General features: G+C 29.7%; 1 protein-coding gene across 1 annotated transcript in view; it reads left to right on the forward strand.

The window, feature by feature from the left end:
* The first annotated feature begins 355 nt into the window (after nt 1-355).
* The window catches only part of LOC130452006 (uncharacterized), a 51,292-nt gene continuing 23,675 nt past the window's right edge, over nt 356-27,972 (forward strand). Inside the window, exon 1 of the mRNA XM_056791366.1 lies at nt 356-696. Within this exon, the coding sequence (XP_056647344.1) occupies nt 489-696 (208 nt within the window). The 5' untranslated portion in view covers nt 356-488. The remainder of the gene's footprint in view (nt 697-27,972) is intronic.

A 27,972-nucleotide genomic window follows, 5' to 3' on the forward strand; every position in this document is an offset into this window, starting at 1 on the left:
TATATATGTAGATATTAGCGATAATTATAAGTAACGTTTTAAATGATCTGCTGCACTCTGCTAAGCAAAAGCTCAACTATTGAATAAAAGTAGACGAAATCTGTAAATGTTACAGATATCTTTCTATTATTAAATTTATATCAAACTTGTTTTAAAAGATGTTGCGGGTGTTGAATGTAAAGTAAGTTATCTAGATAGTAGTAAGTATAAATAATGTATGTTGCCTATATGTAATAAAAGTAGATTCGCTTATTTAGCTCGTTTGCAAGTTCGGATACCTCCGTTGCAGGAATCGATTTGTTCCTGCTGAGGTAATGTCAGCATATGAAACAAATACTGAATCGGACAGCAAAAATTAGTTAGATAGTCACTAAGTCTCGCGAAATAGAGTGCGGCGGGGAAATAGAAGTTGTAAAAAGCCCGGTCGCGTAGTGTTTAAAATTGAAAATTTGTCATAAAGATTCATTAGTGCCATATAAAATGAAAAAATGACATCGACCACTACAACAATTAGAAAATCTTATGGAAATAGACGTTTGTATGCATTTCCCGAAGATTATCCGTTTCGATTTCAAAAACAAAAAAGTGTTGGTGTACCTAAAAAGAATGAGGATGTGGCCAAGTTAATAAAATATATTGATGATAATATAGTTGGGAAAAATAATGCCTTTTTGGGACCTTTCGGCAGACGAAAAGGTAACTCTTTAAATAAAACACATCTATTAATTGATTTATGTATATATGTACATATAATAAATATTAACGTATAAGAAATTATTCTCGTGTTCAAATGGTTACGATGTACATTTGCCAATTTTATATGTACATATGACAAATAGATAAGTGGGTGGAAAATAATAAAATTTTTAAAGAGATTTGAATCTGTATTTAAAAATAAAAACACTCACCAATACCTGTCTAATTTTATTCAATTAATTCGATGTTTTTATCTCGTAATTGTTCACATATATGACATTTTGAAATTATAATATTCTTACTAATTATTATTATGAAAAATAAATTAGTACATTTACTATAAAAAAAAACGTGTTTAGAAATATGGCTTCCAAAAAATCGATAACATCTCTATTTAAATGGAAATTTTCGTTATATAGTTCCATGGGTCGATGCTAAGTTCTTTTTCTTACTTTGTACTACACCATAACCACTGAAATTAAGGCTGGGAGACCTATAATTGGTCGTAAAAACATTGTTGCCGATGTTTTTTGAATCAACAGCACAAAAATAAATATGATTTAATTAGATATAGAACAAACAATACATTGAAATTGAAGATTTCTAAATTACTTTACAATGTTTATTTATTAAATTGAAGCAGCAGTTTTATTCAAAGATATATCAAAAATACAAACTTTATATAAAAAATAATATATAATGAAATAATAACAAGACATGAGGAGACACTAACAAATTACTTCATGTCCTTTATATTAAGTAAATTTGGATTGCATTAGTTTGGATAAAGAAGAAAGTTTTATCATTTGAATCTGATGAGATCAATACACGTAAGACCGAGGAAATTACTAAATTCATTAAATCAGCTGTTCGGTATATTTACAAAAGTTTAAATGATAAAAATAAATTGTCTACAAAAAAAAAAGATAAGATAAAAATTCTATGTATCGACCCAAATTATGTCAATACAAACTTACGAATGTATGAATGATAAAAAATTAGGTTAGAATTTATACAAATTGATCTAATATGGTATCAGGAGACAAAATGATTTTTTACGTTAACGTTTAGCCAGAAATATAAACTTGAATTCGTAAATCAACGTGTGGAATCTAGTTGCAATGTAGAATTTTTCTCGTTCTTTTATGTCGTCTTAATACAAATCCATTTGTTTTGTTGACATTTGTTGTCATTTTAGTATCTTTCCATTTCTGGGTTTAATATAATTTTCTATATCATCTTTACATATTTTTTAATTTCTTTCCACATAATTATTTTTCTCTAATAATTTGATACGTTGTCAGGAATTCGAAAATCAAGGTTAGTTTGATAAAATGTTTGTAGGAATGTATGTATATTTAATACGAGTATAAAATTCAACTCAGCTGAATTCGCTATTTTATGAAAATGTATCTTTCTCGTATATATGTCATTAGGAAGTGTTTTTATATCAAATATACGACCTTGAACGTTTAAATGTCGTATGTCTCACGTACATACATATCTACATTGTTATAAACTTGATACTAATGTCAATAATGTCGAATATTTTTAGATAAGAACTTTTTTCTATTATTTTTAATCAAAATCGTAAACAGGGCCGATCCTACCAGGCGTGCAGCTACGTCTACGGCGAAAACAATGGACGTTGGCAGAGTGCATCTCATTTTATAATTATTAAAAAATCAAAATGCTCCAATTTCTCTAATATTATTGAGAAATATACAGCGTTGTGCAAACTGTGGTGTTTACTCTTCACACATACAGAGTCTGTTCTGAAAGTAGTAGGAGTAGTTTTTACTCTAGCGCTCTAGAGGAATATCAGGAACGCAGAAAAAAAATCTGCAATCGGTGATATGTTTCTTCTTCGACTGATTTAATTTGAAGGTCACGTGAAATAACGTTGTTGTGTACATATATATCATAAGACATTTTCGAGAATTCTGAATACTTTTGACTACAATCTTTCTAAAATTTGATGCAGTGTATGTGCATAGTAGTACGGGTGTTGAAGAATTGCTAATTTTCTGAAATGTTTCGATGCGAAAAGATATGTTTTCATAAAACGTTTTGAATGATGAAAGCAAAACTATTTTATTTCATAATACACAGGAAATATTTTTATGTAAATAATCTAGTTAACTTCATCATAATTGTTGTTAACTAAACTATTTCCTCTTCTTATTTATTGCAGACGTGTGTTAAATGCATTATTGCAAAATAAAATGAAGAAAGCATAACGAATTTTCTTTACGTAACATACACGTTCGGTTTCTAAACAAATACTTACTTTTATTATCTTAATTGTAAATAAAGGCAAAAATCATCCCCTAATAAGATGAGGTTGTAAAAGAGATGATTATTAGGAAAACATAAATTCGACACGTCTACGGTAAAAGTCTATATGTACGATGAAATGTGAAATATATAATTTAGTTATTCAATTAGTATCTTAGAAGAAAGAAGAAACGAATCAGACTTAACCGTTTAATTATAAATTGAAAATGGAAACATTGTGGTTCAACATCATTCCTGGACATCAGGAACTCATCAACGAATAGATACTTCCAGGTCTCTGTAAAATAGCCTAACCAAAATATTACAAAATGGATAACAAAAAATAAATCACAACAATTAATATTTACGAGCCGATTTCTAAAACTTCTGTGTCTCTGGGTACTTGATGTATCCTATGCATGTCCTTTTTTTTTTAATTATTGTTTGGGTTAAGTTTCTTCTCCTCTTTTCTTCTTTGTCCTCTATATCTTTTTTTACTTTTTCGTTGGGCTACTTTGTATGATTTAAACTCAAATGAGAAATAATCTTATTGCCCAACAAACTCTAATTGCTTTAAATAAACGTATACATTTACATAATAGAGAAATCGCCTTGAGAAAAACTAATACTATTAGTCCGGGAGCTAGGTGAAAATTTGGTAATTCAGTAATTTCCTCTCAATTGAAAATTTGTAAGCTGATTGTTAATATACTGCTGTGATATATAAAAAAATGAAAGGAAATGACTAAATTTCTTTTACTCATCCCACCCACCGTGCCGTAGCTGATATTCACTAGGCTTTATTATATAAATTTTTTGCTGGCTCCCGGACTATATATAACTTTTATAAAAGTCTAATCTACGAATAAGACAAAACTTGAAGGACAAAAAATTTTACTTTCTCCGTGGATCGAAAATATAATTTGTAATTTTGCTTAACGGATTATACCAAATCGGCAGCACCTCGTTTCGCCCGATGACGTAACAACCTTCCTTGACCTCATTTACAGAATACGATACAACATTCGTTAAGATTGGGATGCCGGCCGGTCGGTGAAGTTCGTTCAACCAAATATTACATACTATTAGATTTTTTTTGCGCGAGAGACAAGTTTTGTTGATAGCATTGAACTATTCATTATAAAATAAGAAAAAATAATACTAGTGGGAATAGTATAATTACGTATCTACATACAGAGCGTGGTTAAATTAAAGAAGAAATTCATTATTTTGTATACAAGTCGCCATTTTGATGTTTTGGTTTCCTCGTTACTTTTGTGTATCAAATTATTTGGAAAGTCTGACAACGTTGTCATGACGTACATATCAATAATGTTTTTTCAAATAATGTTTATTAAGTACTATTTATAACTATAAAATATTGTGTATCTAAGCACTTAACTGCATCTTTTTTTTTTAAATCGTGTTTATAAATGAGATTATTATCGATTATACACATTATACAATGTTTTTCGAATTGTTATGATTTCTTTGAGCATCCTGAAAGAATATTGAGATAGTAAGCGATTTCTTTGGTTTCATCGCATATATTGTAAATTAAAAATAGTATGTTAATGAATACTTAATGCCAAGATCAATATTATAATTTCAACTAAATTGTTCAGGAAGTATCAAAATGAAATATTTCCGAAAATAATTAGTTTATATTTTAGTACGTCTGACTCACAACAAACAGGTGTTTAACGAAATGTAACAAAACTAATTTCGTTTCTAAAAAATCGTCTGCCAAATATTTGTACAGGGTGAAAAGAAACAACCAAGAAGTAAAGGTTAATAAACCATATGAAAAAAACAAATAAAATTATATCCAATTTATAGAGGTTATAGATGGTGACATCTCGTGGCGAAGTCGACAATACGTTTAACTGTCAACTTTACGTGGCAATTTGGAGAAACTGACATTCATTTGTGAAGAATTCATAACGTAAAATTTTGTATGGTATAGATCACGTATAGGCGCTAATATGTTTTATCGTCAAAAAATTGTATACAATTTGTAGACAAAAGCTAGTAAATAACTAAGAAACAAACATACAATGTTTGAATAATTTCCCAGCAGTTTTAACCGCCATTTTGTACTGTAAATTTTAATATAACCTAAATAAAGAAAGATGCGGGTTTTCTTTAAAAAAAAAATAGGACTAAGCTAAATAATAATCTAACCATCAGCTATTGTTGTACTTCTTACTCTTATTTTTGATTCGATGATATCAACCGATCATTTGTTGCGTTCCTTCCTTCACTTTTAATTCGATGATCTTGACCGATCAGCTGTTGTGTTCGTTCTGTCAAATTTAGTAGTGATATACGTAACTTGCTTTTTTGGCGCGATTTAATTATTCCATAAAATTATTATTATTTTCATTAGTATTCATTCGAAAATCAATATGTTATCGGTATAAACAACGTTTAAAGTTTGCGGGATTGGTTAAAATACGTATAGGACAATTTATCACTAGCTCTCCTACTATTTTTACTATCGGAGTCTAGAGTGTATCGTTGTGGAAATTCTAACCTCATTTGTGTGTAAATATTCTCACTCGAAGTTTACAAAGGTAATTTACAATATTCATGGCATAATTGCAAACACAATTGAACTTTTCAATTAGAATTCAAACTTTAATTGATGTTTTAAAATATTTTTTTAATTTATAACTATAATTTAATGCCTGTATTTAGTACACTATAACAATTTTTTATTAACGAATTCTATTGTGGAATTTCAATTAAATCACACGTGTTAGAAATCCAATTGTTCATAATATCAATAAAACTTGTTTTTAAAGATTGATATTTCTAAAAAAAATAAGAAATTTGATATGATAGATTCTTTCTGGTGAATATTTGAAATTCTTGTTGTTTTATTCTCATTCGTGTTCTTAAATTTTAATACCGGCAGTACCTAGCATGACTACTACTACCAACTACCTTTTAGCAAAACAGGTCTTTAGAAACTAATAACCCTGTATAATTTTACATTATAACAAAGTCTGCGCTTACTTGCATATTCGAATACTAACATTGGCACATATATTTTGTTTTTTTGTGTCAATACCACTTAACTGGTTAACCATGTCAACAGCATCTGAATTAATTTATGGTTTCTTATAAAAAAAAACGACAATTGACTAGTTCTGGACGAAAATATACTTCAATAGAAGATTCATGGAATGTTTATTTGATTAATTTTTATTGTCGAATAATTTGGATGGTATTAAAACTAAACAGTTGTATGTAATGATGAATAAAGCTTAAAATAGTTTAAATTATAAATATCTGAGTATCTTGAGGTCTCAAAAACTTCCAATTCTGCTTTGTTTTAACTTTGTTTTGTCCAGCCATCTTTTTTAGAATATATAGAAAGTATACATACAAGTAAAAAGAAAGTGTTTTCGTTATTGGGAAAATATTCTAGTTGATACTGTTCGATATTGAATCAATTATCTTAGAAATATCGAATCTTATTGTAGGTCTGGTAGGTCAATACTTCCCGAAAGTATTTTTCTTTCTGTAATGATCAAATGTGAAAATGTATTATATTCAAGCTAAAGGCAAAGTTCTGATTCACCTGATTTCATGCTACAAATACAAGTGTTTATAACCACAAAGTGGGCTAGTTAATAGTAGTGCATTCATTCCAGTTTATCTTTACAGGGTCTGTAAACATTCATCTGCAACAAAGGTTTACCTTGATATTTGTAGAATTGATATTGTTCTGTACTTTCTAAATGTTCTAGATTAGTTATTGTAACAAATAAAACCCAAATAAGTTGTTAAAAGTATTCAAAAACTATTCATCGTCAACTTAAAGAAAGGAAAATGGATTTACTACATTTCAAGGTGGTCTTGGAAATGTTGAAGACTATCCAAAACCAAAATAAGGTCACAGTGATTATTAAAAGTATTAAAAAACTATTTCTTGTCATCTTAAAGAAGGGAAAAAGGATTTACTACATTTCAAGGTGGTCTTGGAAATGTTGAAGACTATCCAAAACCAAAATAAGGTCACAGCGGTTGTTAAAAGTATTAAAAAACTATTCATCGTCAACTTTAAGTAAGGAAAAAGGATTTACTACCTTTCAAGGTGGTCTTAGAAATGTTGAAGACTATCCAAAACCAAAATAAGGTCACAGCGGTTGTTAAAAGTATTAAAAAACTATTCATCGTCAACTTAAAGAAGGGAAAAAGGATTTACTACATTTCAAGGTGGTCTTGGAAATGTTGAAGACTATCCAAAACCAAAATAAGGTCACAGCGGTTGTTTAAAGTATTAAAAAACTATTCATCGTCAACTTAAAGAAAGGAAAATGGATTTACTACATTTCAAGGTGGTCTTGGAAATGTTGAAGACTATCCAAAACCAAAATAAGGTCACAGCGGTTGTTAAAAGTATTAAAAAACTATTCATCGTCAACTTAAAGAAAGGAAAATGGATTTACTACATTTCAAGGTGGTCTTGGAAATGTTGAAGACTATCCAAAACCAAAATAAGGTCACAGTGATTATTAAAAGTATTAAAAAACTATTTCTTGTCATCTTAAAGAAGGGAAAAAGGATTTACTACATTTCAAGGTGGTCTTGGAAATGTTGAAGACTATCCAAAACCAAAATAAGTTCACAGAAAAGATTATAAGGATATTTTGCGCAGATGAGACCTTAGCGTCCAAAAATGGAGCTAAAAAGTTTCAGTTTTTTGGAATTCTAAAAGATTTTTCCCTGTTGAGTTATTTACAAATTGGTAAAACAAAGTATGGAATGTTATTGTAAACTTAATGAACGGAAAACATCTGATTTATATAAGAAAAAATAGTTTCTAATCAACATAACTTATTTTAAATGACCAATTACAACTCTGTATTTTATAATTGTAATTATATAGATCCAATTAAACATAAGTTTTGTTTTCCGGTGATAACCTTTGGACAATAATTGATTTAAAAACCCAACTAGTGAAATTCATCATAAATAGATTGCGAAACCGAAATTTATAATTAAAATTCCGCTTATTAACGTCACCAACAAAACAGACACGCTGTCTATTTCATTTATTATTCATGATAGAACTAAATTTAAATTCATGAAGTTGGCAGCTGCTGGCAGATTTTTAAGTAAGTCACATTGACTTTTCTACGAATTATAAACATATATGAAAACCGCGTAGCTTGCCCGATTATCGATGTTGCTTTTGTCGGTATATCTGTAATTCAAATATCTGGAAAAATTTTATGATAATTAATGGGTAGATTGATTTGAGGCCGATTTTTTTGTTATTGTCTCAACTTCATTTTGTTGTATGTTTGTTTGTTATACCACAATCTCGCGACACATGTTTTTCACTAACATTTGAGCAACTTTGTGGCATCGTATTTCCAATACCGTGACCTTAATTACTGTCGTGATTTTTTTAGTCATACAATTATCCTTTAAGAACAACTTGTCAAAATTTGAGCTCAATATTTCAGTTATTTCAGCCATAGTGATTTTTAAAACAGGACTATAATTTTCATTAATATTTAAGCAACTTTGGGGCCTCGTATTTCCAATACCGTGACCTTAATTACTGTCGTGATTTTTTTAGTCATACTATGATCCTTTAAGAACAACTTTTCAAAATTTGAGTTCAATATTTCAGTTATTTCAGCCTCAGTGATTTTTTAAACGGAACTATCATTTTCATTAATATTTGAGCAACTTTAAGGCCTTGTATTTCCAATACCGTGACCTTAATTACTGTCGTGATTTTTTTAGTCATACTATGATCCTTTAAGAACAACTTGTCAAAATTTGAGCTCAATATTTCAGTTATTTCAGCCATAGTGATTTTTAAAACAGGACTATCATTTTCATTAATATTTAAGCAACTTTGGGGCCTCGTATTTCCAATACCGTGACCTTAATTACTGTCGTGATTTTTTTAGTCATACTATGATCCTTTAAGAACAACTTTTCAAAATTTGAGTTCAATATTTCAGTTATTTCAGCCACAGTGATTTTTTAAACGGAACTATCATTTTCATTAATATTTGAGCAACTTTAAGGCCTTGTATTTCCAATACCATGACCTTAATTACCGTCGTGATTTTTTTAGTCATACTATGATCCTTTAAGAACAACTTGTCAAAATTTGAGCTCAATATTTCAGTTATTTCAGCCATAGTGATTTTTAAAACAGGACTATCATTTTCATTAATATTTAAGCAACTTTGGGGCCTCGTATTTCCAATACCGTGACCTTAATTACTGTCGTGATTTTTTTAGTCATACTATGATCCTTTAAGAACAACTTTTCAAAATTTGAGTTCAATATTTCAGTTATTTCAGCCTCAGTGATTTTTTAAACGGAACTATCATTTTCATTAATATTTGAGCAACTTTAAGGCCTTGTATTTCCAATACCGTGACCTTAATTACTGTCGTGATTTTTTTAGTCATACTATGATCCTTTAAGAACAACTTGTCAAAATTTGAGCTCAATATTTCAGTTATTTCAGCCATAGTGATTTTTAAAACAGGACTATCATTTTCATTAATATTTAAGCAACTTTGGGGCCTCGTATTTCCAATACCGTGACCTTAATTACTGTCGTGATTTTTTTAGTCATACTATGATCCTTTAAGAACAACTTTTCAAAATTTGAGTTCAATATTTCAGTTATTTCAGCCACAGTGATTTTTTAAACGGAACTATCATTTTCATTAATATTTGAGCAACTTTAAGGCCTTGTATTTCCAATACCATGACCTTAATTACCGTCGTGATTTTTTTAGTCATACTATGATCCTTTAAGAACAACTTGTCAAAATTTGAGCTCAATATTTCAGTTATTTCAGCCATAGTGATTTTTAAAACAGGACTATCATTTTCATTAATATTTAAGCAACTTTGGGGCCTCGTATTTCCAATACCGTGACCTTAATTACTGTCGTGATTTTTTTAGTCATACTATGATCCTTTAAGAACAACTTTTCAAAATTTGAGTTCAATATTTCAGTTATTTCAGCCACAGTGATTTTTTAAACGGAACTATCATTTTCATTAATATTTGAGCAACTTTAAGGCCTTGTATTTCCAATACCATGACCTTAATTACCGTCGTGATTTTTTTAGTCATACTATGATCCTTTAAGAACAACTTGTCAAAATTTGAGCTCAATATTTCAGTTATTTCAGCCATAGTGATTTTTAAAACAGGACTATCATTTTCATTAATATTTAAGCAACTTTGGGGCCTCGTATTTCCAATACCGTGACCTTAATTACTGTCGTGATTTTTTTAGTCATACTATGATCCTTTAAGAACAACTTTTCAAAATTTGAGTTAATATTTCAGTTATTTCAGCCTCAGTGATTTTTTAAACGGAACTATCATTTTCATTAATATTTGAGCAACTTTAAGGCCTTGTATTTCCAATACCGTGACCTTAATTACTGTCGTGATTTTTTTAGTCATACTATAATCCTTTAAGAACAACTTTTCAAAATTTGAGCTCAATATTTCAGTTATTTCAGCCACAGTGATTTTTTAAACGGAACTATCGTTTTCATTAATATTTGAGCAACTTTAAGGCCTTGTATTTCCAATACCTTGACCTTAATTACCGTCGTGATTTTTTTAGTCATACTATGATCCTTTAAGAACAACTTTTCAAAATTTGAGCTCAATATTTCAGTTATTTCAGCCATAGTGATTTTTAAAACAGGACTATCATTTTCATTAATATTTAAGCAACTTTGGGGCCTCGTATTTCCAATACCGTGACCTTAATTACTGTCGTGATTTTTTTAGTCATACTATGATCCTTTAAGAACAACTTTTCAAAATTTGAGCTCAATATTTCAGTTATTTCAGCCATAGTGATTTTTAAAACAGGACTATCATTTTCATTAATATTTAAGCAACTTTGGGGCCTCGTATTTCCAATACCGTGACCTTAATTACTGTCGTGATTTTTTTAGTCATACTATGATCCTTTAAGAACAACTTTTCAAAATTTGAGTTCAATATTTCAGTTATTTCAGCCACAGTGATTTTTTAAACGGAACTAACATTTTCATTAATATTTGAGCAACTTTAAGGCCTTGTATTTCCAATACCGTGACCTTAATTACTGTCGTGATTTTTTTAGTCATACTATAATCCTTTAAGAACATCTTTTCAAAATTTGAGTTCAATATTTCAGTTATTTCAGCCACAGTGATTTTTTAAACGGAACTAACATTTTCATTAATATTTGAGCAACTTTAAGGCCTTGTATTTCCAATACCGTGACCTTAATTACCGTCGTGATTTTTTTAGTCATACTATGATCCTTTAAGAACAACTTTTCAAAATTTGAGCTCAATATTTCAGTTATTTCAGCCATAGTGATTTTTAAAACAGGACTATCATTTTCATTAATATTTAAGCAACTTTGGGGCCTCGTATTTCCAATACCGTGACCTTAATTACTGTCGTGATTTTTTTAGTCATACTATGATCCTTTAAGAACAACTTTTCAAAATTTGAGTTCAATATTTCAGTTATTTCAGCCACAGTGATTTTTTAAACGGAACTAACATTTTCATTAATATTTGAGCAACTTTAAGGCCTTGTATTTCCAATACCGTGACCTTAATTACTGTCGTGATTTTTTTAGTCATACTATAATCCTTTAAGAACATCTTTTCAAAATTTGAGTTCAATATTTCAGTTATTTCAGCCACAGTGATTTTTTAAACGGAACTAACATTTTCATTAATATTTGAGCAACTTTAAGGCCTTGTATTTCCAATACCGTGACCTTAATTACCGTCATGATTTTTTTAGTCATACTATGATCCTTTAAGAACAACTTTTCAAAATTTGAGCTCAATATTTCAGTTATTTCAGCCACAGTGATTTTTTAAACGGAACTAACATTTTCATTAATATTTGAGCAACTTTAAGGCCTTGTATTTTCAATACCGTGACCTTAATTACTGTCGTGATTTTTTTAGTCATACTATAATCCTTTAAGAACATCTTTTCAAAATTTGAGCTCAATATTTCAGTTATTTCAGCCACAGTGATTTTTTAAACGGAACTATCATTTTCATTAATATTTGAGCAACTTTAAGGCCTTGTATTTCCAATACCATGACCTTAATTACCGTCGTGATTTTTTTAGTCATACTATGATCCTTTAAGAACATCTTTTCAAAATTTGAGCTCAACATTTCAGTTATTTCAGCCACAGTGATTTTTTAAACGGAACTAACATTTTCATTAATATTTGAGCAACTTTAAGGCCTTGTATTTCCAATACCATGACCTTAATTACCGTCGTGATTTTTTTAGTCATACTATGATCCTTTAAGAACATCTTTTCAAAATTTGAGCTCAACATTTCAGTTATTTCAGCCACAGTGATTTTTTAAACGGAACTAACATTTTCATTAATATTTGAGCAACTTTAAGGCCTTGTATTTCCAATACCATGACCTTAATTACCGTCGTGATTTTTTTAGTCATACTATGATCCTTTAAGAACATCTTTTCAAAATTTGAGTTCAATATTTCAGTTATTTCAGCCACAGTGATTTTTTAAACGGAACTAACATTTTCATTAATATTTGAGCAACTTTAAGGCCTTGTATTTCCAATACCGTGACCTTAATTACTGTCGTGATTTTTTTAGTCATACTATAATCCTTTAAGAACATCTTTTCAAAATTTGAGCTCAATATTTCAGTTATTTCAGCCACAGTGATTTTTTAAACGGAACTATCATTTTCATTAATATTTGAGCAACTTTAAGGCCTTGTATTTCCAATACCATGACCTTAATTACCGTCGTGATTTTTTTAGTCATACTATGATCCTTTAAGAACATCTTTTCAAAATTTGAGCTCAATATTTCAGTTATTTCAGCCACAGTGATTTTTTAAACGGAACTATCATTTTCATTAATATTTGAGCAACTTTAAGGCCTTGTATTTCCAATACCATGACCTTAATTACCGTCGTGATTTTTTTAGTCATACTATGATCCTTTAAGAACATCTTTTCAAAATTTGAGTTCAATATTTCAGTTATTTCAGCCACAGTGATTTTTTAAACGGAACTAACATTTTCATTAATATTTGAGCAACTTTAAGGCCTTGTATTTCCAATACCGTGACCTTAATTACTGTCGTGATTTTTTTAGTCATACTATAATCCTTTAAGAACATCTTTTCAAAATTTGAGCTCAATATTTCAGTTATTTCAGCCACAGTGATTTTTTAAACGGAACTATCATTTTCATTAATATTTGAGCAACTTTAAGGCCTTGTATTTCCAATACCATGACCTTAATTACCGTCGTGATTTTTTTAGTCATACTATAATCCTTTAAGAACATCTTTTCAAAATTTGAGCTCAATATTTCAGTTATTTCAGCCACAGTGATTTTTTAAACGGAACTATCATTTTCATTAATATTTGAGCAACTTTAAGGCCTTGTATTTCCAATACCATGACCTTAATTACCGTCGTGATTTTTTTAGTCATACTATGATCCTTTAAGAACAACTTTTCAAAATTTGAGCTCAATATTTCAGTTATTTCAGCCACAGTGATTTTTTAAACGGAACTAACATTTTCATTAATATTTGAGCAACTTTAAGGCCTTGTATTTTCAATACCGTGACCTTAATTACTGTCGTGATTTTTTTAGTCATACTATAATCCTTTAAGAACATCTTTTCAAAATTTGAGCTCAATATTTCAGTTATTTCAGCCACAGTGATTTTTTAAACGGAACTATCATTTTCATTAATATTTGAGCAACTTTAAGGCCTTGTATTTCCAATACCATGACCTTAATTACCGTCGTGATTTTTTTAGTCATACTATGATCCTTTAAGAACATCTTTTCAAAATTTGAGCTCAACATTTCAGTTATTTCAGCCACAGTGATTTTTTAAACGGAACTAACATTTTCATTAATATTTGAGCAACTTTAAGGCCTTGTATTTCCAATACCATGACCTTAATTACCGTCGTGATTTTTTTAGTCATACTATGATCCTTTAAGAACATCTTTTCAAAATTTGAGCTCAACATTTCAGTTATTTCAGCCACAGTGATTTTTTAAACGGAACTAACATTTTCATTAATATTTGAGCAACTTTAAGGCCTTGTATTTCCAATACCATGACCTTAATTACCGTCGTGATTTTTTTAGTCATACTATGATCCTTTAAGAACATCTTTTCAAAATTTGAGTTCAATATTTCAGTTATTTCAGCCACAGTGATTTTTTAAACGGAACTAACATTTTCATTAATATTTGAGCAACTTTAAGGCCTTGTATTTCCAATACCGTGACCTTAATTACTGTCGTGATTTTTTTAGTCATACTATAATCCTTTAAGAACATCTTTTCAAAATTTGAGCTCAATATTTCAGTTATTTCAGCCACAGTGATTTTTTAAACGGAACTATCATTTTCATTAATATTTGAGCAACTTTAAGGCCTTGTATTTCCAATACCATGACCTTAATTACCGTCGTGATTTTTTTAGTCATACTATGATCCTTTAAGAACATCTTTTCAAAATTTGAGCTCAACATTTCAGTTATTTCAGCCACAGTGATTTTTTAAACGGAACTAACATTTTCATTAATATTTGAGCAACTTTAAGGCCTTGTATTTTCAATACCGTGACCTTAATTACGGTCGTGATTTTTTTAGTCATACAATTATCCTTTAAGAAAAACTTGTCAAAATTTGAGCTCAATATTTCAGTTATTTCAGCCACAGTGATTTTTTAAACGGAACTATCGTTTTCATTAATATTTGAGCAACTTTAAGGCCTTGTATTTCCAATACCATGACCTTAATTACCGTCGTGATTTTTTTAGTCATACTATGATCCTTTAAGAACAACTTTTCAAAATTTGAGCTCAATATTTCAGTTATTTCAGCCATAGTGATTTTTAAAACAGGACTATCATTTTCATTAATATTTAAGCAACTTTGGGGCCTCGTATTTCCAATACCGTGACCTTAATTACTGTCGTGATTTTTTTAGTCATACTATGATCCTTTAAGAACAACTTTTCAAAATTTGAGTTCAATATTTCAGTTATTTCAGCCACAGTGATTTTTTAAACGGAACTAACATTTTCATTAATATTTGAGCAACTTTAATGCCTTGTATTTCCAATACCGTGACCTTAATTACTGTCGTGATTTTTTTAGTCATACTATAATCCTTTAAGAACATCTTTTCAAAATTTGAGCTCAATATTTCAGTTATTTCAGCCACAGTGATTTTTTAAACGGAACTATCATTTTCATTAATATTTGAGCAACTTTAAGGCCTTGTATTTCCAATACCATGACCTTAATTACCGTCGTGATTTTTTTAGTCATACTATGATCCTTTAAGAACATCTTTTCAAAATTTGAGCTCAACATTTCAGTTATTTCAGCCACAGTGATTTTTTAAATGGGACTATCATTTCCATTAATGTTTGAGCAACATAACAGTATTATTTCTATGATTATGTCCCTATGAGTCATTTTACAAGCTGTACATATTTGTTTTCTGAATAAGTGAATGTGGAAAACCCAAAGTCTAGCCAGTAGGGTATTTTCTTAATAATTATTTGAGGTTAATAGTCTTTGTCGTGGTTCAAAACAAACATTGAAAGTTCAAATCTTCTTTTCATAGTTCAAAAATCGATAAAACACGTGCGGCATTGTTATTCAATGTCTACACTGTTGCCGATATATCGAAATATTTGTCTTCAACTTTTTACTTCATAGATCTTTATCATATTATTTGGGATAATTTGTCTTGATTTTCTATGAAAATCAGTTTCAAATATCGATATATCGAACTCATCATAGAATAGGTTGAAAAAGAAACGGTATATGCCGATATTGTGAAAATGAAATTTGACACATATGTATATGACATTATAAGTCGTGACTGACACACAGATGACGCTGTCATTGTCAAATCCATATGACGTTTACGAAGTACCAACTTTGACGTTTCGAATAGTTTTTCTTAGTTAGTCACACGACTTAATTGAGTTATAGTTTACTATTAAATATATTTTATGCGTAAATAACCTTCAATTTTCAAAGTACAAGCTAATTCTGAATTTCTTAATAATATTATTTCAGTTTTTACATTTCTTCTCAAGGATACAAGGATTTGACAAAGATTTTTAGAACTAAATGTGTTAAAATCTTAAACGTTTTCAGTATATCCATAACGTTGATGTGGCAACATCGCGTAAAAAGCACAAATGAACTCGCTCTGCATTCAGTTTTTTATCTACGCTGTCTATCTGTTAAAACATTTTTTTCTAATTCTGTGGTCAGTATCGATGCAATAGATTTAAACCAGGATATTAATTTTTTATTGTTTCACTAGTTTTTAAATACAAAAGAAAGTTTCTTTGTCTCGGGCACTCCCTGCGCATTTAAATAAATAATTTACAAGTTAATCAAATCCACGAAGTTCTTTATAATTCGGAGAAACGTATAAAAAAGAAGAAGCAGAGTGAACTGACAAGGATAACGAATTGAAATAACCAATCAAAACTGGACAAAATAATAAATAGGAAAAATCAAAGTTGAAACGAACAAAAATTTGTTTTAAAAATAAAGCAAAAGATATATACAGGATAAGCTACAAAAAAACTGAAATATATCGATACGAAGTGGATAATATCAAGTGTTCTCATTAATTTATTCCGAAGTGATAAATTCACCTTGAAAATATGCTGAAATTACACACCATTACTACAAAAACAACAGGATGGTATTCAATTATCATGCCAAAAAAAATTTAGATATGTAAACAACTGTTCTAATTTAGCGCAAACATTTTTTCCTCAATGGATTTTTTGTACGCTCGATGTTAGTTCATTTTAAATTCAAGGTCTTCCGAAGCATCGGTGAGATAAATGTCAAAAAAGCGGATGTTTTGGATAACTAGACCGGTTTTTAGCTAAAAATAATAATATTTTCAAGATACTTTATTTTTTTTTTTTACATAATAAGAAGGTAGAAAAAAATTAGTATCCTATTTTTAATATCAAACAGTTTTTTAATACGAAATCGACCGTCCGAAAGTTTTGTAACAATATACAGGAGATACTCAAACGTATAATTTAGAAAATATAATTAAATATAAATAAATAAATAAACTATAACGAAAAACATCCTGTATATAAAATGTTGAATCACCTTTTTGTGTTGTGCGATTTATATTTCTAGTTCTTATCTTTTTCACATGCTCCTTCCATCTTAACTCAAATCTAGACTCATTTTAATATATTTAGACGTGTTTTCATTATGACATCAGCATTCTGTTTACTGATATTGTAATAAAATACTCTTCAATGTTGCCAATATAATTTATCTAATGTCAATTGTACGGCTTTCGTGCTTAAACAGTTGCAACAGATCAATATTAGTTGGCTATACTGGTATACTAATTTACACAAAATTTTAAATATCCCGCCATAGAAAACACACAGAGCTACATGTCTATGACACTCACAAAACTAAAATTTCTACTATAACAGCACAATGGTGATAGTAGTCGCTTACTTCAGGTGAATCATCTTTTTTTTTTTTTTTTTAATAAAAGAATTAATCTTTTTATACTGATATTTATATATATGAAATTACGAAACTATCAATTATTTTTTTACTGATTCTTATGTAGATAAAAAGCTTGCCTCTATCTATACGAATATTTTAACATCAGTTTACCTCAAAATAAACATTATAAGTCATTTAAACACATTAATATTTATCAAACAAGTGATAATGTGACTGTTCTGTTTATCAACTTACTGATAAGATAAAATTCGCAATTGTTAAATCATTGTAATTTAAACATTTCCCGTGAATGTAAAATCTTTCTAAAAAAACCTGTTTATGAGTATAACGAAGCGAATAGTGAGAGTCGGCGATGTATAAAAACTAGAAAAAAAGTTTGTGGAACTAACTCGGGCGTCAATTTATTACAGAGTGGAATAAATAATTCATTTAAGACCAGTTGTTTAGTTATTTTATGACAATGAATTTAACTGGAGCTAAATAAGCCAATAATAAGACTTATTGTAAGAAAAACGAAGAAGTAATGTCTTCTTCTTTCTTAATCAGGCGATGTTTATTAACATTTCATGGTCACTGCTGTATATAGGGTGAACAATGAAATACTTTTCTTTTTCTGGTTATAAAAACTATTAAATTCGACATCATTTTGAAACGGAAGCGTTTGTTATAAATAATACTATGTAAATATTATTCTGTACAAAATCAGGATGTAACTAATATGGCTGAATGCGGTCATCGGTCATTACATGAACTACTACTTACTGATGTAATTCAGAAATTTTAATTACATGGCGTATAACTAGTTATGGTCATACCCGAGGCGATGAAAGGCGACATTCAGTCTAGAAGTATGGTATTTCCTAATCGAGACTGTACAATCAGATCAAGTCATTGAAATAATACGAGGAGCCATCGAAAAATTGAGAGATATATAACATGTTCTATTTTTTTAAATACCGAACTAAATTAGAATTTGTTGGTTTAGGTATTTAAAATTATACGTTATTTTCTATTTCTTTATCTTAATGCTGAAATACTTTTTCTTTTTTCTTTATAATAAGTCTTATATTATAAAAATTTGTTAAACATCAATATTGCACAACTTAACCACACTTTTAAAACTAAAAACATTTGTTAATTGAAAACGTATACAAAATGGCCGTCTCATGAATCTAACTGTTAACTATTGACACCAGATATCAAATTTGCCCCGGACGGACGCCATTTTGTAATAAGACGATGTTGTTATCACTTACTTGAATTTAAAAAAATTTTCTACAATAATCAACCATTTTATGAATCTTAACATTAACAATTTTCGTTGATATTGAATGAAATAACTATAGTTCTTCCCTGGTATAAATAGAAAATAGTGAACAAAGTAATTGACGTAATTGGACTATACATTTAACGATGTATAATTACGAGCTGGTTGTTTGTGGCATAAATTACATTAATGTCATTGGATTCTTGGTAATTGTCGGTAAGGTTGAAAAAAAAAAATTGTTTCGTAGTAAACTATTAAAAATGGTCTTTTATATAATCGCAAATATTTTCTTCATATCGTTCCATATAAGTCATACATTAGAATGATTATTGTCGTTGAATTAATTGGCCTCGTACATTTACCAGGACAACTGTATAAAATTATTATACCCGAGCAAGTTATAAATAAAGATACCTTACCATATTAGATAAAGTATTATCGTTAAATTAATGGCCTTGTAGAGCATTTTTAACAAGTAGCAAAAAGATTTGCCTTGTACTCTTTTAGACATTTGTGAACCAGCCTTACAGTCAGTAGTAAACGTTAAAGAACTAAATGAAATTATGGTAATGATGTTATTAATCAGCATGAGAAGTCTTTATTTATTATAATTTAAGTATAAATGAACATATTACCGCTTTCTATAATATTTTTAGTATTGGTTTGTAGCTTAAGCTGTCACCCATACGTCTTCTTCTTTTTTTCTAAACTACTTACGTGTCAACTTTCCTCGACTCAATTACAAACCTCAAGATATTATATTAAACTCATCAGTACTATTAGTGATTCTGCTAGATATATAAAAAGCGCAGGTGAGTTAATTCAGTTCTTAATTAATCTCACCATTTTCACTTTCAATAATATAAAATATAATAAAACTCGTAAGTTAATGATTTATTATAAACCAACATTTAAAACAGCTCTGAACTTACATAAAGTGTTTACTGCAGTATATTTCGTTAATTTTTAATCAATTTTTTTACTACAACGAAGCTTCTCGTGTATAAGGACGTCGACCTTCGTTATTTGTCCTTGGGACATGAAAACTATCACCTCTGTTTTTGTTAGCGTCTGTTTTCGATTCAATCAATACAAATATTTATTATTTAGGGGTAGTCTTGGTGTATTACAACTATTTTTCACATGCGCAAGTGTAAAGTTTTAACGTTTTATTTATCTTAATTTAATTTTTTCAACAGTATTGTTTTCGAATTGTTATTATTCGTTCTGGATTTTTAAACAAAACGTTTATCATTTTTATGACTTAAAGTAGTTAAGCAAACCATCTGGATTGTCTGAAATTCGATCCGACAGAAATAAAATGAAATCAACAAAACAGTACGATTACATTACAAGACGATATTAACACACATCTGAAGGTCAATAAAAATAAAAAAAAAAAAAAAGGTTATTATCCTTTGATACGAGACCTAATTGATAAGAATTTCAGCTTCAAGATGATATTGCAGCTAAAAACATTATGTAAACTCAAACAAAACAACAAATAATGAAAGATTCTTCATTAAAATGTCTTTTGGGGGTTTAAATTATCGTCACAGGGGGCATTTATGCAATTCATAACATAAAGTATAGAAAAAATTATCTAAATACAGTCCTTGAAAGACCTTAAAACAACTAATGATATATTTCGACATAACACATCGAGATGTAACAGCCAGCTGATAGTCTACAATGTTGCCAGATGTTTTTAATCGAAAAATTGAAATAAATGAAATTTGTTGAATAAGAGCACCCCAAAAGTGATTATTATATATTTAACTCACGCTTTAATTATATAAAAAGTCTAAGTCTAAAAGAAAAACAATTAATTAATTACTAATTATTCCAAGGGCCTAAATGAACTGTTTTTTATTAAAGACTCATAGACTGAAGTTAAACAGTTTAGTGACTACGAATTTTTTGCTTGAACACCCCGTATAAAATCTTGTAAATCTTGCTTATAATTAGACTGATTAAACTAACCTCAATTCGAGAAGGAATTACTGTCTTAAAATGAAATATATTCTTTTTATACATAAAAACCATTCTGTTATGAATTTTTGATTTATTGTTTTTTGGGATGTGATAATTAAGAACAAATAAATATCAAATTTTCTAGAGGATTTGATTATATCCAAAGCTATAGAGACGAGCGCGTGTTTGCAAGGTTAGTCAGTGGCGTATATGTAAAATATTGGACGTGCGATCTTTATATTATATTATTTAATTCGAAATTAGTATAACATACTTAATGTTGATGTGGCAATTTGCATTACCAGAAAAACAGGCGCTGCGCGAAGCTCTCGCACTACGCACTCCGCCATTGTTGACATTCGGGCGTCAGTCGGCGTTGTGCTAAACAACTCAACGGTTTCTCGAACAATTTGGATGGGACATTTTCGATGATCCTCTATACAGACCTGACTTAGCACTCAGTGACTTTCATTTGTTGAAGACGTGGCTCGGTGGGAAGCGCTTTCAAACCAATGAGGACCAAGAGGAAACTTCTTTATTATTATTATTGTCTGTTGTGAATAATTCTGCCCTATATAAGTTGATATTTTTTTTTTATTATCAACGAAATGATTTGAATACGAAATAAAAATTTCTCTGCCAATGTCCAATATATAAAATTTAGACAACATCAAGACCTTGATGATAGATAAATTTATTTTTTATACTACCTGGATTTCATATCAAATATTTTGCTTTATGTATTTTTAGAAAATCGAAAATAACTTGGCAGTGTCATATTTAATTTTTTTTTAATCTACCAGCAATAGTAAGAATCACGAAAAAAATATTGCATAATCGAATTTTCTTGTCCTTCGTTTTGGATTGTTTTTAACGTTTGTAAGACCACTTTCAAATGCAGCAAATCAACTTTTCACTGTTCAAATTGAAGGTGAAAAGTCTTTCAATACCTTCAACAATCGTTAGTGACTTGGTTTTCGTTTTGAATTGTCTTTAATGTTCAAAAGACCACTTTCAAATGCAGCAAATCAACTTTTCACTGTTCAAATTGAAGGTGAAAAGTCTTTCAATACCTTCAACAATCGTTAGTGAGTTGGTTTTCGTTTTGAATTGTCTTTAATGTTTGTATGATCATTTTTAATGCAGCAAATCAACTTTTCACTGTTCAAATTGAAGGTGAAACGTCTTTCAATACTTTCAACAATCGTTAGTGAGTTGGTTTTCGTTTTGAATTGTCTTTAATGTTCAAAAGACCACTTTCAAATGCAGCAAATCAACTTTTCACTGTTCAAATTGAAGGTGAAAAGTCTTTCAATACCTTCAACAATCGTTAGTGAGTTGGTTTTCGTTTTGAATTGTCTTTAATGTTCAAAAGACCACTTTCAAATGCAGCAAATTAACTTTTCACTGTTCAAATTGAAGGTGAAAAGTCTTTCAGTACTTTCAACAATCGTTAGTGAGTTGGTTTTCGTTTTGAATTGTCTTTAATGTTTGTATGATCATTTTTAATGCAGCAAATCAACTTTTCACTGTTCAAATTGAAGGTGAAACGTCTTTCAGTACTTTCAACAATCGTTAGTGAGTTGATTTTCGTTTTGAATTGTCTTTAATATCCAAAAGAACCTTTTTTAATGTAGCAAATCAACTTTTCACTGTTCAAATTGAAGGTGAAACGTCTTTCAATACCTTCAACAATCGTTAGTGAGTTGGTTTTCGTTTTGAATTGTCTTTAATGTTCAAAAGACCACTTTCAAATGCAGCAAATCAACTTTTCACTGTTCAAATTGAAGGTGAAAAGTCTTTCAATACCTTCAACAATCGTTAGTGAGTTGGTTTTCGTTTTGAATTGTCTTTAATGTTTGTATGATCATTTTTAATGCAGCAAATCAACTTTTCACTGTTCAAATTGAAGGTGAAACGTCTTTCAATACTTTCAACAATCGTTAGTGACTTGGTTTTCGTTTTGAATTGTCTTTAATGTTCAAAAGACCACTTTCAAATGCAGCAAATCAACTTTTCACTGTTCAAATTGAAGGTGAAAAGTCTTTCAATACCTTCAACAATCGTTAGTGAGTTGGTTTTCGTTTTGAATTGTCTTTAATGTTCAAAAGACCACTTTCAAATGCAGCAAATCAACTTTTCACTGTTCAAATTGAAGGTGAAAAGTCTTTCAATACCTTCAACAATCGTTAGTGAGTTGGTTTTCGTTTTGAATTGTCTTTAATGTTCAAAAGACCACTTTCAAATGCAGCAAATTAACTTTTCACTGTTCAAATTGAAGGTGAAAAGTCTTTCAATACCTTCAACAATCGTTAGTGAGTTGGTTTTCGTTTTGAATTGTCTTTAATGTTTGTATGATCATTTTTAATGCAGCAAATCAACTTTTCACTGTTCAAATTGAAGGTGAAACGTCTTTCAATACTTTCAACAATCGTTAGTGACTTGGTTTTCGTTTTGAATTGTCTTTAATGTTCAAAAGACCACTTTCAAATGCAGCAAATCAACTTTTCACTGTTCAAATTGAAGGTGAAAAGTCTTTCAATACCTTCAACAATCGTTAGTGAGTTGGTTTTCGTTTTGAATTGTCTTTAATGTTCAAAAGACCACTTTCAAATGCAGCAAATTAACTTTTCACTGTTCAAATTGAAGGTGAAAAGTCTTTCAATACCTTCAACAATCGTTAGTGAGTTGGTTTTCGTTTTGAATTGTCTTTAATGTTCAAAAGACCACTTTCAAATGCAGCAAATCAACTTTTCACTGTTCAAATTGAAGGTGAAAAGTCTTTCAATACCTTCAACAATCGTTAGTGAGTTGGTTTTCGTTTTGAATTGTCTTTAATGTTCAAAAGACCACTTTCAAATGCAGCAAATCAACTTTTCACTGTTCAAATTGAAGGTGAAAAGTCTTTCAATACCTTCAACAATCGTTAGTGAGTTGGTTTTCGTTTTGAATTGTCTTTAATGTTCAAAAGACCACTTTCAAATGCAGCAAATTAACTTTTCACTGTTCAAATTGAAGGTGAAAAGTCTTTCAATACCTTCAACAATCGTTAGTGAGTTGGTTTTCGTTTTGAATTGTCTTTAATGTTTGTATGATCATTTTTAATGCAGCAAATCAACTTTTCACTGTTCAAATTGAAGGTGAAACGTCTTTCAATACTTTCAACAATCGTTAGTGACTTGGTTTTCGTTTTGAATTGTCTTTAATGTTCAAAAGACCACTTTCAAATGCAGCAAATCAACTTTTCACTGTTCAAATTGAAGGTGAAAAGTCTTTCAATACCTTCAACAATCGTTAGTGAGTTGGTTTTCGTTTTGAATTGTCTTTAATGTTCAAAAGACCACTTTCAAATGCAGCAAATTAACTTTTCACTGTTCAAATTGAAGGTGAAAAGTCTTTCAGTACTTTCAACAATCGTTAGTGAGTTGATTTTCGTTTTGAATTGTCTTTAATGTTCAAAAGACCACTTTCAAATGCAGCAAATTAACTTTTCACTGTTTAAATTGAAGGTGAAAAGTCTTTCAATACCTTCAACAATCGTTAGTGAGTTGGTTTTCGTTTTGAATTGTCTTTAATGTTCAAAAGACCACTTTCAAATGCAGCAAATTAACTTTTCACTGTTCAAATTGAAGGTGAAAAGTCTTTCAATACCTTCAACAATCGTTAGTGAGTTGGTTTTCGTTTTGAATTGTCTTTAATGTTTGTATGATCATTTTTAATGCAGCAAATCAACTTTTCACTGTTCAAATTGAAGGTGAAACGTCTTTCAATACTTTCAACAATCGTTAGTGACTTGGTTTTCGTTTTGAATTGTCTTTAATGTTCAAAAGACCACTTTCAAATGCAGCAAATCAACTTTTCACTGTTCAAATTGAAGGTGAAAAGTCTTTCAATACCTTCAACAATCGTTAGTGAGTTGGTTTTCGTTTTGAATTGTCTTTAATGTTCAAAAGACCACTTTCAAATGCAGCAAATTAACTTTTCACTGTTCAAATTGAAGGTGAAAAGTCTTTCAGTACTTTCAACAATCGTTAGTGAGTTGATTTTCGTTTTGAATTGTCTTTAATGTTCAAAAGACCACTTTCAAATGCAGCAAATTAACTTTTCACTGTTCAAATTGAAGGTGAAAAGTTTTTCAGTACTTTCAACAATCGTTAGTGAGTTGATTTTCGTTTTGAATTGTCTTTAATGTTCAAAAGACCACTTTCAAATGCAGCAAATTAACTTTTCACTGTTCAAATTGAAGGTGAAAAGTCTTTCAGTACTTTCAACAATCGTTAGTGAGTTGATTTTCGTTTTGAATTGTCTTTAATGTTCAAAAGACCACTTTCAAATGCAGCAAATCAACTTTTCACTGTTCAAATTGAAGGTGAAAAGTCTTTCAATACCTTCAACAATCGTTAGTGAGTTGGTTTTCGTTTTGAATTGTCTTTAATGTTTGTATGATCATTTTTAATGCAGCAAATCAACTTTTCACTGTTCAAATTGAAGGTGAAACGTCTTTCAATACTTTCAACAATCGTTAGTGACTTGGTTTTCGTTTTGAATTGTCTTTAATGTTCAAAAGACCACTTTCAAATGCAGCAAATCAACTTTTCACTGTTCAAATTGAAGGTGAAAAGTCTTTCAATACCTTCAACAATCGTTAGTGAGTTGGTTTTCGTTTTGAATTGTCTTTAATGTTCAAAAGACCACTTTCAAATGCAGCAAATTAACTTTTCACTGTTCAAATTGAAGGTGAAAAGTCTTTCAGTACTTTCAACAATCGTTAGTGAGTTGATTTTCGTTTTGAATTGTCTTTAATGTTCAAAAGACCACTTTCAAATGCAGCAAATCAACTTTTCACTGTTCAAATTGAAGGTGAAAAGTCTTTCAATACCTTCAACAATCGTTAGTGAGTTGGTTTTCGTTTTGAATTGTCTTTAATGTTCAAAAGACCACTTTCAAATGCAGCAAATTAACTTTTCACTGTTCAAATTGAAGGTGAAAAGTCTTTCAGTACTTTCAACAATCGTTAGTGAGTTGGTTTTCGTTTTGAATTGTCTTTAATGTTCAAAAGACCACTTTCAAATGCAGCAAATTAACTTTTCACTGTTTAAATTGAAGGTGAAACGTCTTTCAGTACTTTCAACAATCGTTAGTGAGTTGATTTTCGTTTTGAATTGTCTTTAATATCCAAAAGAACCTTTTTTAATGTAGCAAATCAACTTTTCACTGTTCAAATTGAAGGTGAAAAGTCTTTCAATACTTTCAACAATCGTTAGTGAGTTGGTTTTCGTTTTGAATTGTCTTTAATGTTTGTATGATCATTTTTAATGCAGCAAATCAACTTTTCACTGTTCAAATTGAAGGTGAAACGTCTTTCAATACTTTCAACAATCGTTAGTGACTTGGTTTTCGTTTTGAATTGTCTTTAATGTTTGTATGATCATTTTTAATGCAGCAAATCAACTTTTCACTGTTCAAATTGAAGGTGAAAAGTCTTTCAATACCTTCAACAATCGTTAGTGAGTTGGTTTTCGTTTTGAATTGTCTTTAATGTTCAAAAGACCACTTTCAAATGCAGCAAATTAACTTTTCACTGTTCAAATTGAAGGTGAAAAGTCTTTCAGTACTTTCAACAATCGTTAGTGAGTTGATTTTCGTTTTGAATTGTCTTTAATGTTCAAAAGACCACTTTCAAATGCAGCAAATTAACTTTTCACTGTTCAAATTGAAGGTGAAAAGTTTTTCAGTACTTTCAACAATCGTTAGTGAGTTGATTTTCGTTTTGAATTGTCTTTAATGTTCAAAAGACCACTTTCAAATGCAGCAAATTAACTTTTCACTGTTCAAATTGAAGGTGAAAAGTCTTTCAGTACTTTCAACAATCGTTAGTGAGTTGATTTTCGTTTTGAATTGTCTTTAATGTTCAAAAGACCACTTTCAAATGCAGCAAATCAACTTTTCACTGTTCAAATTGAAGGTGAAAAGTCTTTCAATACCTTCAACAATCGTTAGTGAGTTGGTTTTCGTTTTGAATTGTCTTTAATGTTTGTATGATCATTTTTAATGCAGCAAATCAACTTTTCACTGTTCAAATTGAAGGTGAAACGTCTTTCAATACTTTCAACAATCGTTAGTGACTTGGTTTTCGTTTTGAATTGTCTTTAATGTTCAAAAGACCACTTTCAAATGCAGCAAATCAACTTTTCACTGTTCAAATTGAAGGTGAAAAGTCTTTCAATACCTTCAACAATCGTTAGTGAGTTGGTTTTCGTTTTGAATTGTCTTTAATGTTCAAAAGACCACTTTCAAATGCAGCAAATTAACTTTTCACTGTTCAAATTGAAGGTGAAAAGTCTTTCAGTACTTTCAACAATCGTTAGTGAGTTGATTTTCGTTTTGAATTGTCTTTAATGTTCAAAAGACCACTTTCAAATGCAGCAAATCAACTTTTCACTGTTCAAATTGAAGGTGAAAAGTCTTTCAATACCTTCAACAATCGTTAGTGAGTTGGTTTTCGTTTTGAATTGTCTTTAATGTTCAAAAGACCACTTTCAAATGCAGCAAATTAACTTTTCACTGTTCAAATTGAAGGTGAAAAGTCTTTTAGTACTTTCAACAATCGTTAGTGAGTTGGTTTTCGTTTTGAATTGTCTTTAATGTTCAAAAGACCACTTTCAAATGCAGCAAATTAACTTTTCACTGTTTAAATTGAAGGTGAAACGTCTTTCAGTACTTTCAACAATCGTTAGTGAGTTGATTTTCGTTTTGAATTGTCTTTAATATCCAAAAGAACCTTTTTTAATGTAGCAAATCAACTTTTCACTGTTCAAATTGAAGGTGAAAAGTCTTTCAATACTTTCAACAATCGTTAGTGAGTTGGTTTTCGTTTTGAATTGTCTTTAATGTTTGTATGATCATTTTTAATGCAGCAAATCAACTTTTCACTGTTCAAATTGAAGGTGAAACGTCTTTCAATACTTTCAACAATCGTTAGTGACTTGGTTTTCGTTTTGAATTGTCTTTAATGTTTGTATGATCATTTTTAATGCAGCAAATCAACTTTTCACTGTTCAAATTGAAGGTGAAAAGTCTTTCAATACCTTCAACAATCGTTAGTGACTTGGTTTTCGTTTTGAATTGTCTTTAATGTTTGT

The sequence above is a fragment of the Diorhabda sublineata genome, unplaced genomic scaffold, assembly GCF_026230105.1.
Source record: "Diorhabda sublineata isolate icDioSubl1.1 unplaced genomic scaffold, icDioSubl1.1 Dsub_104, whole genome shotgun sequence".
Classification (NCBI taxonomy): Eukaryota; Metazoa; Arthropoda; class Insecta; order Coleoptera; family Chrysomelidae; genus Diorhabda; species Diorhabda sublineata.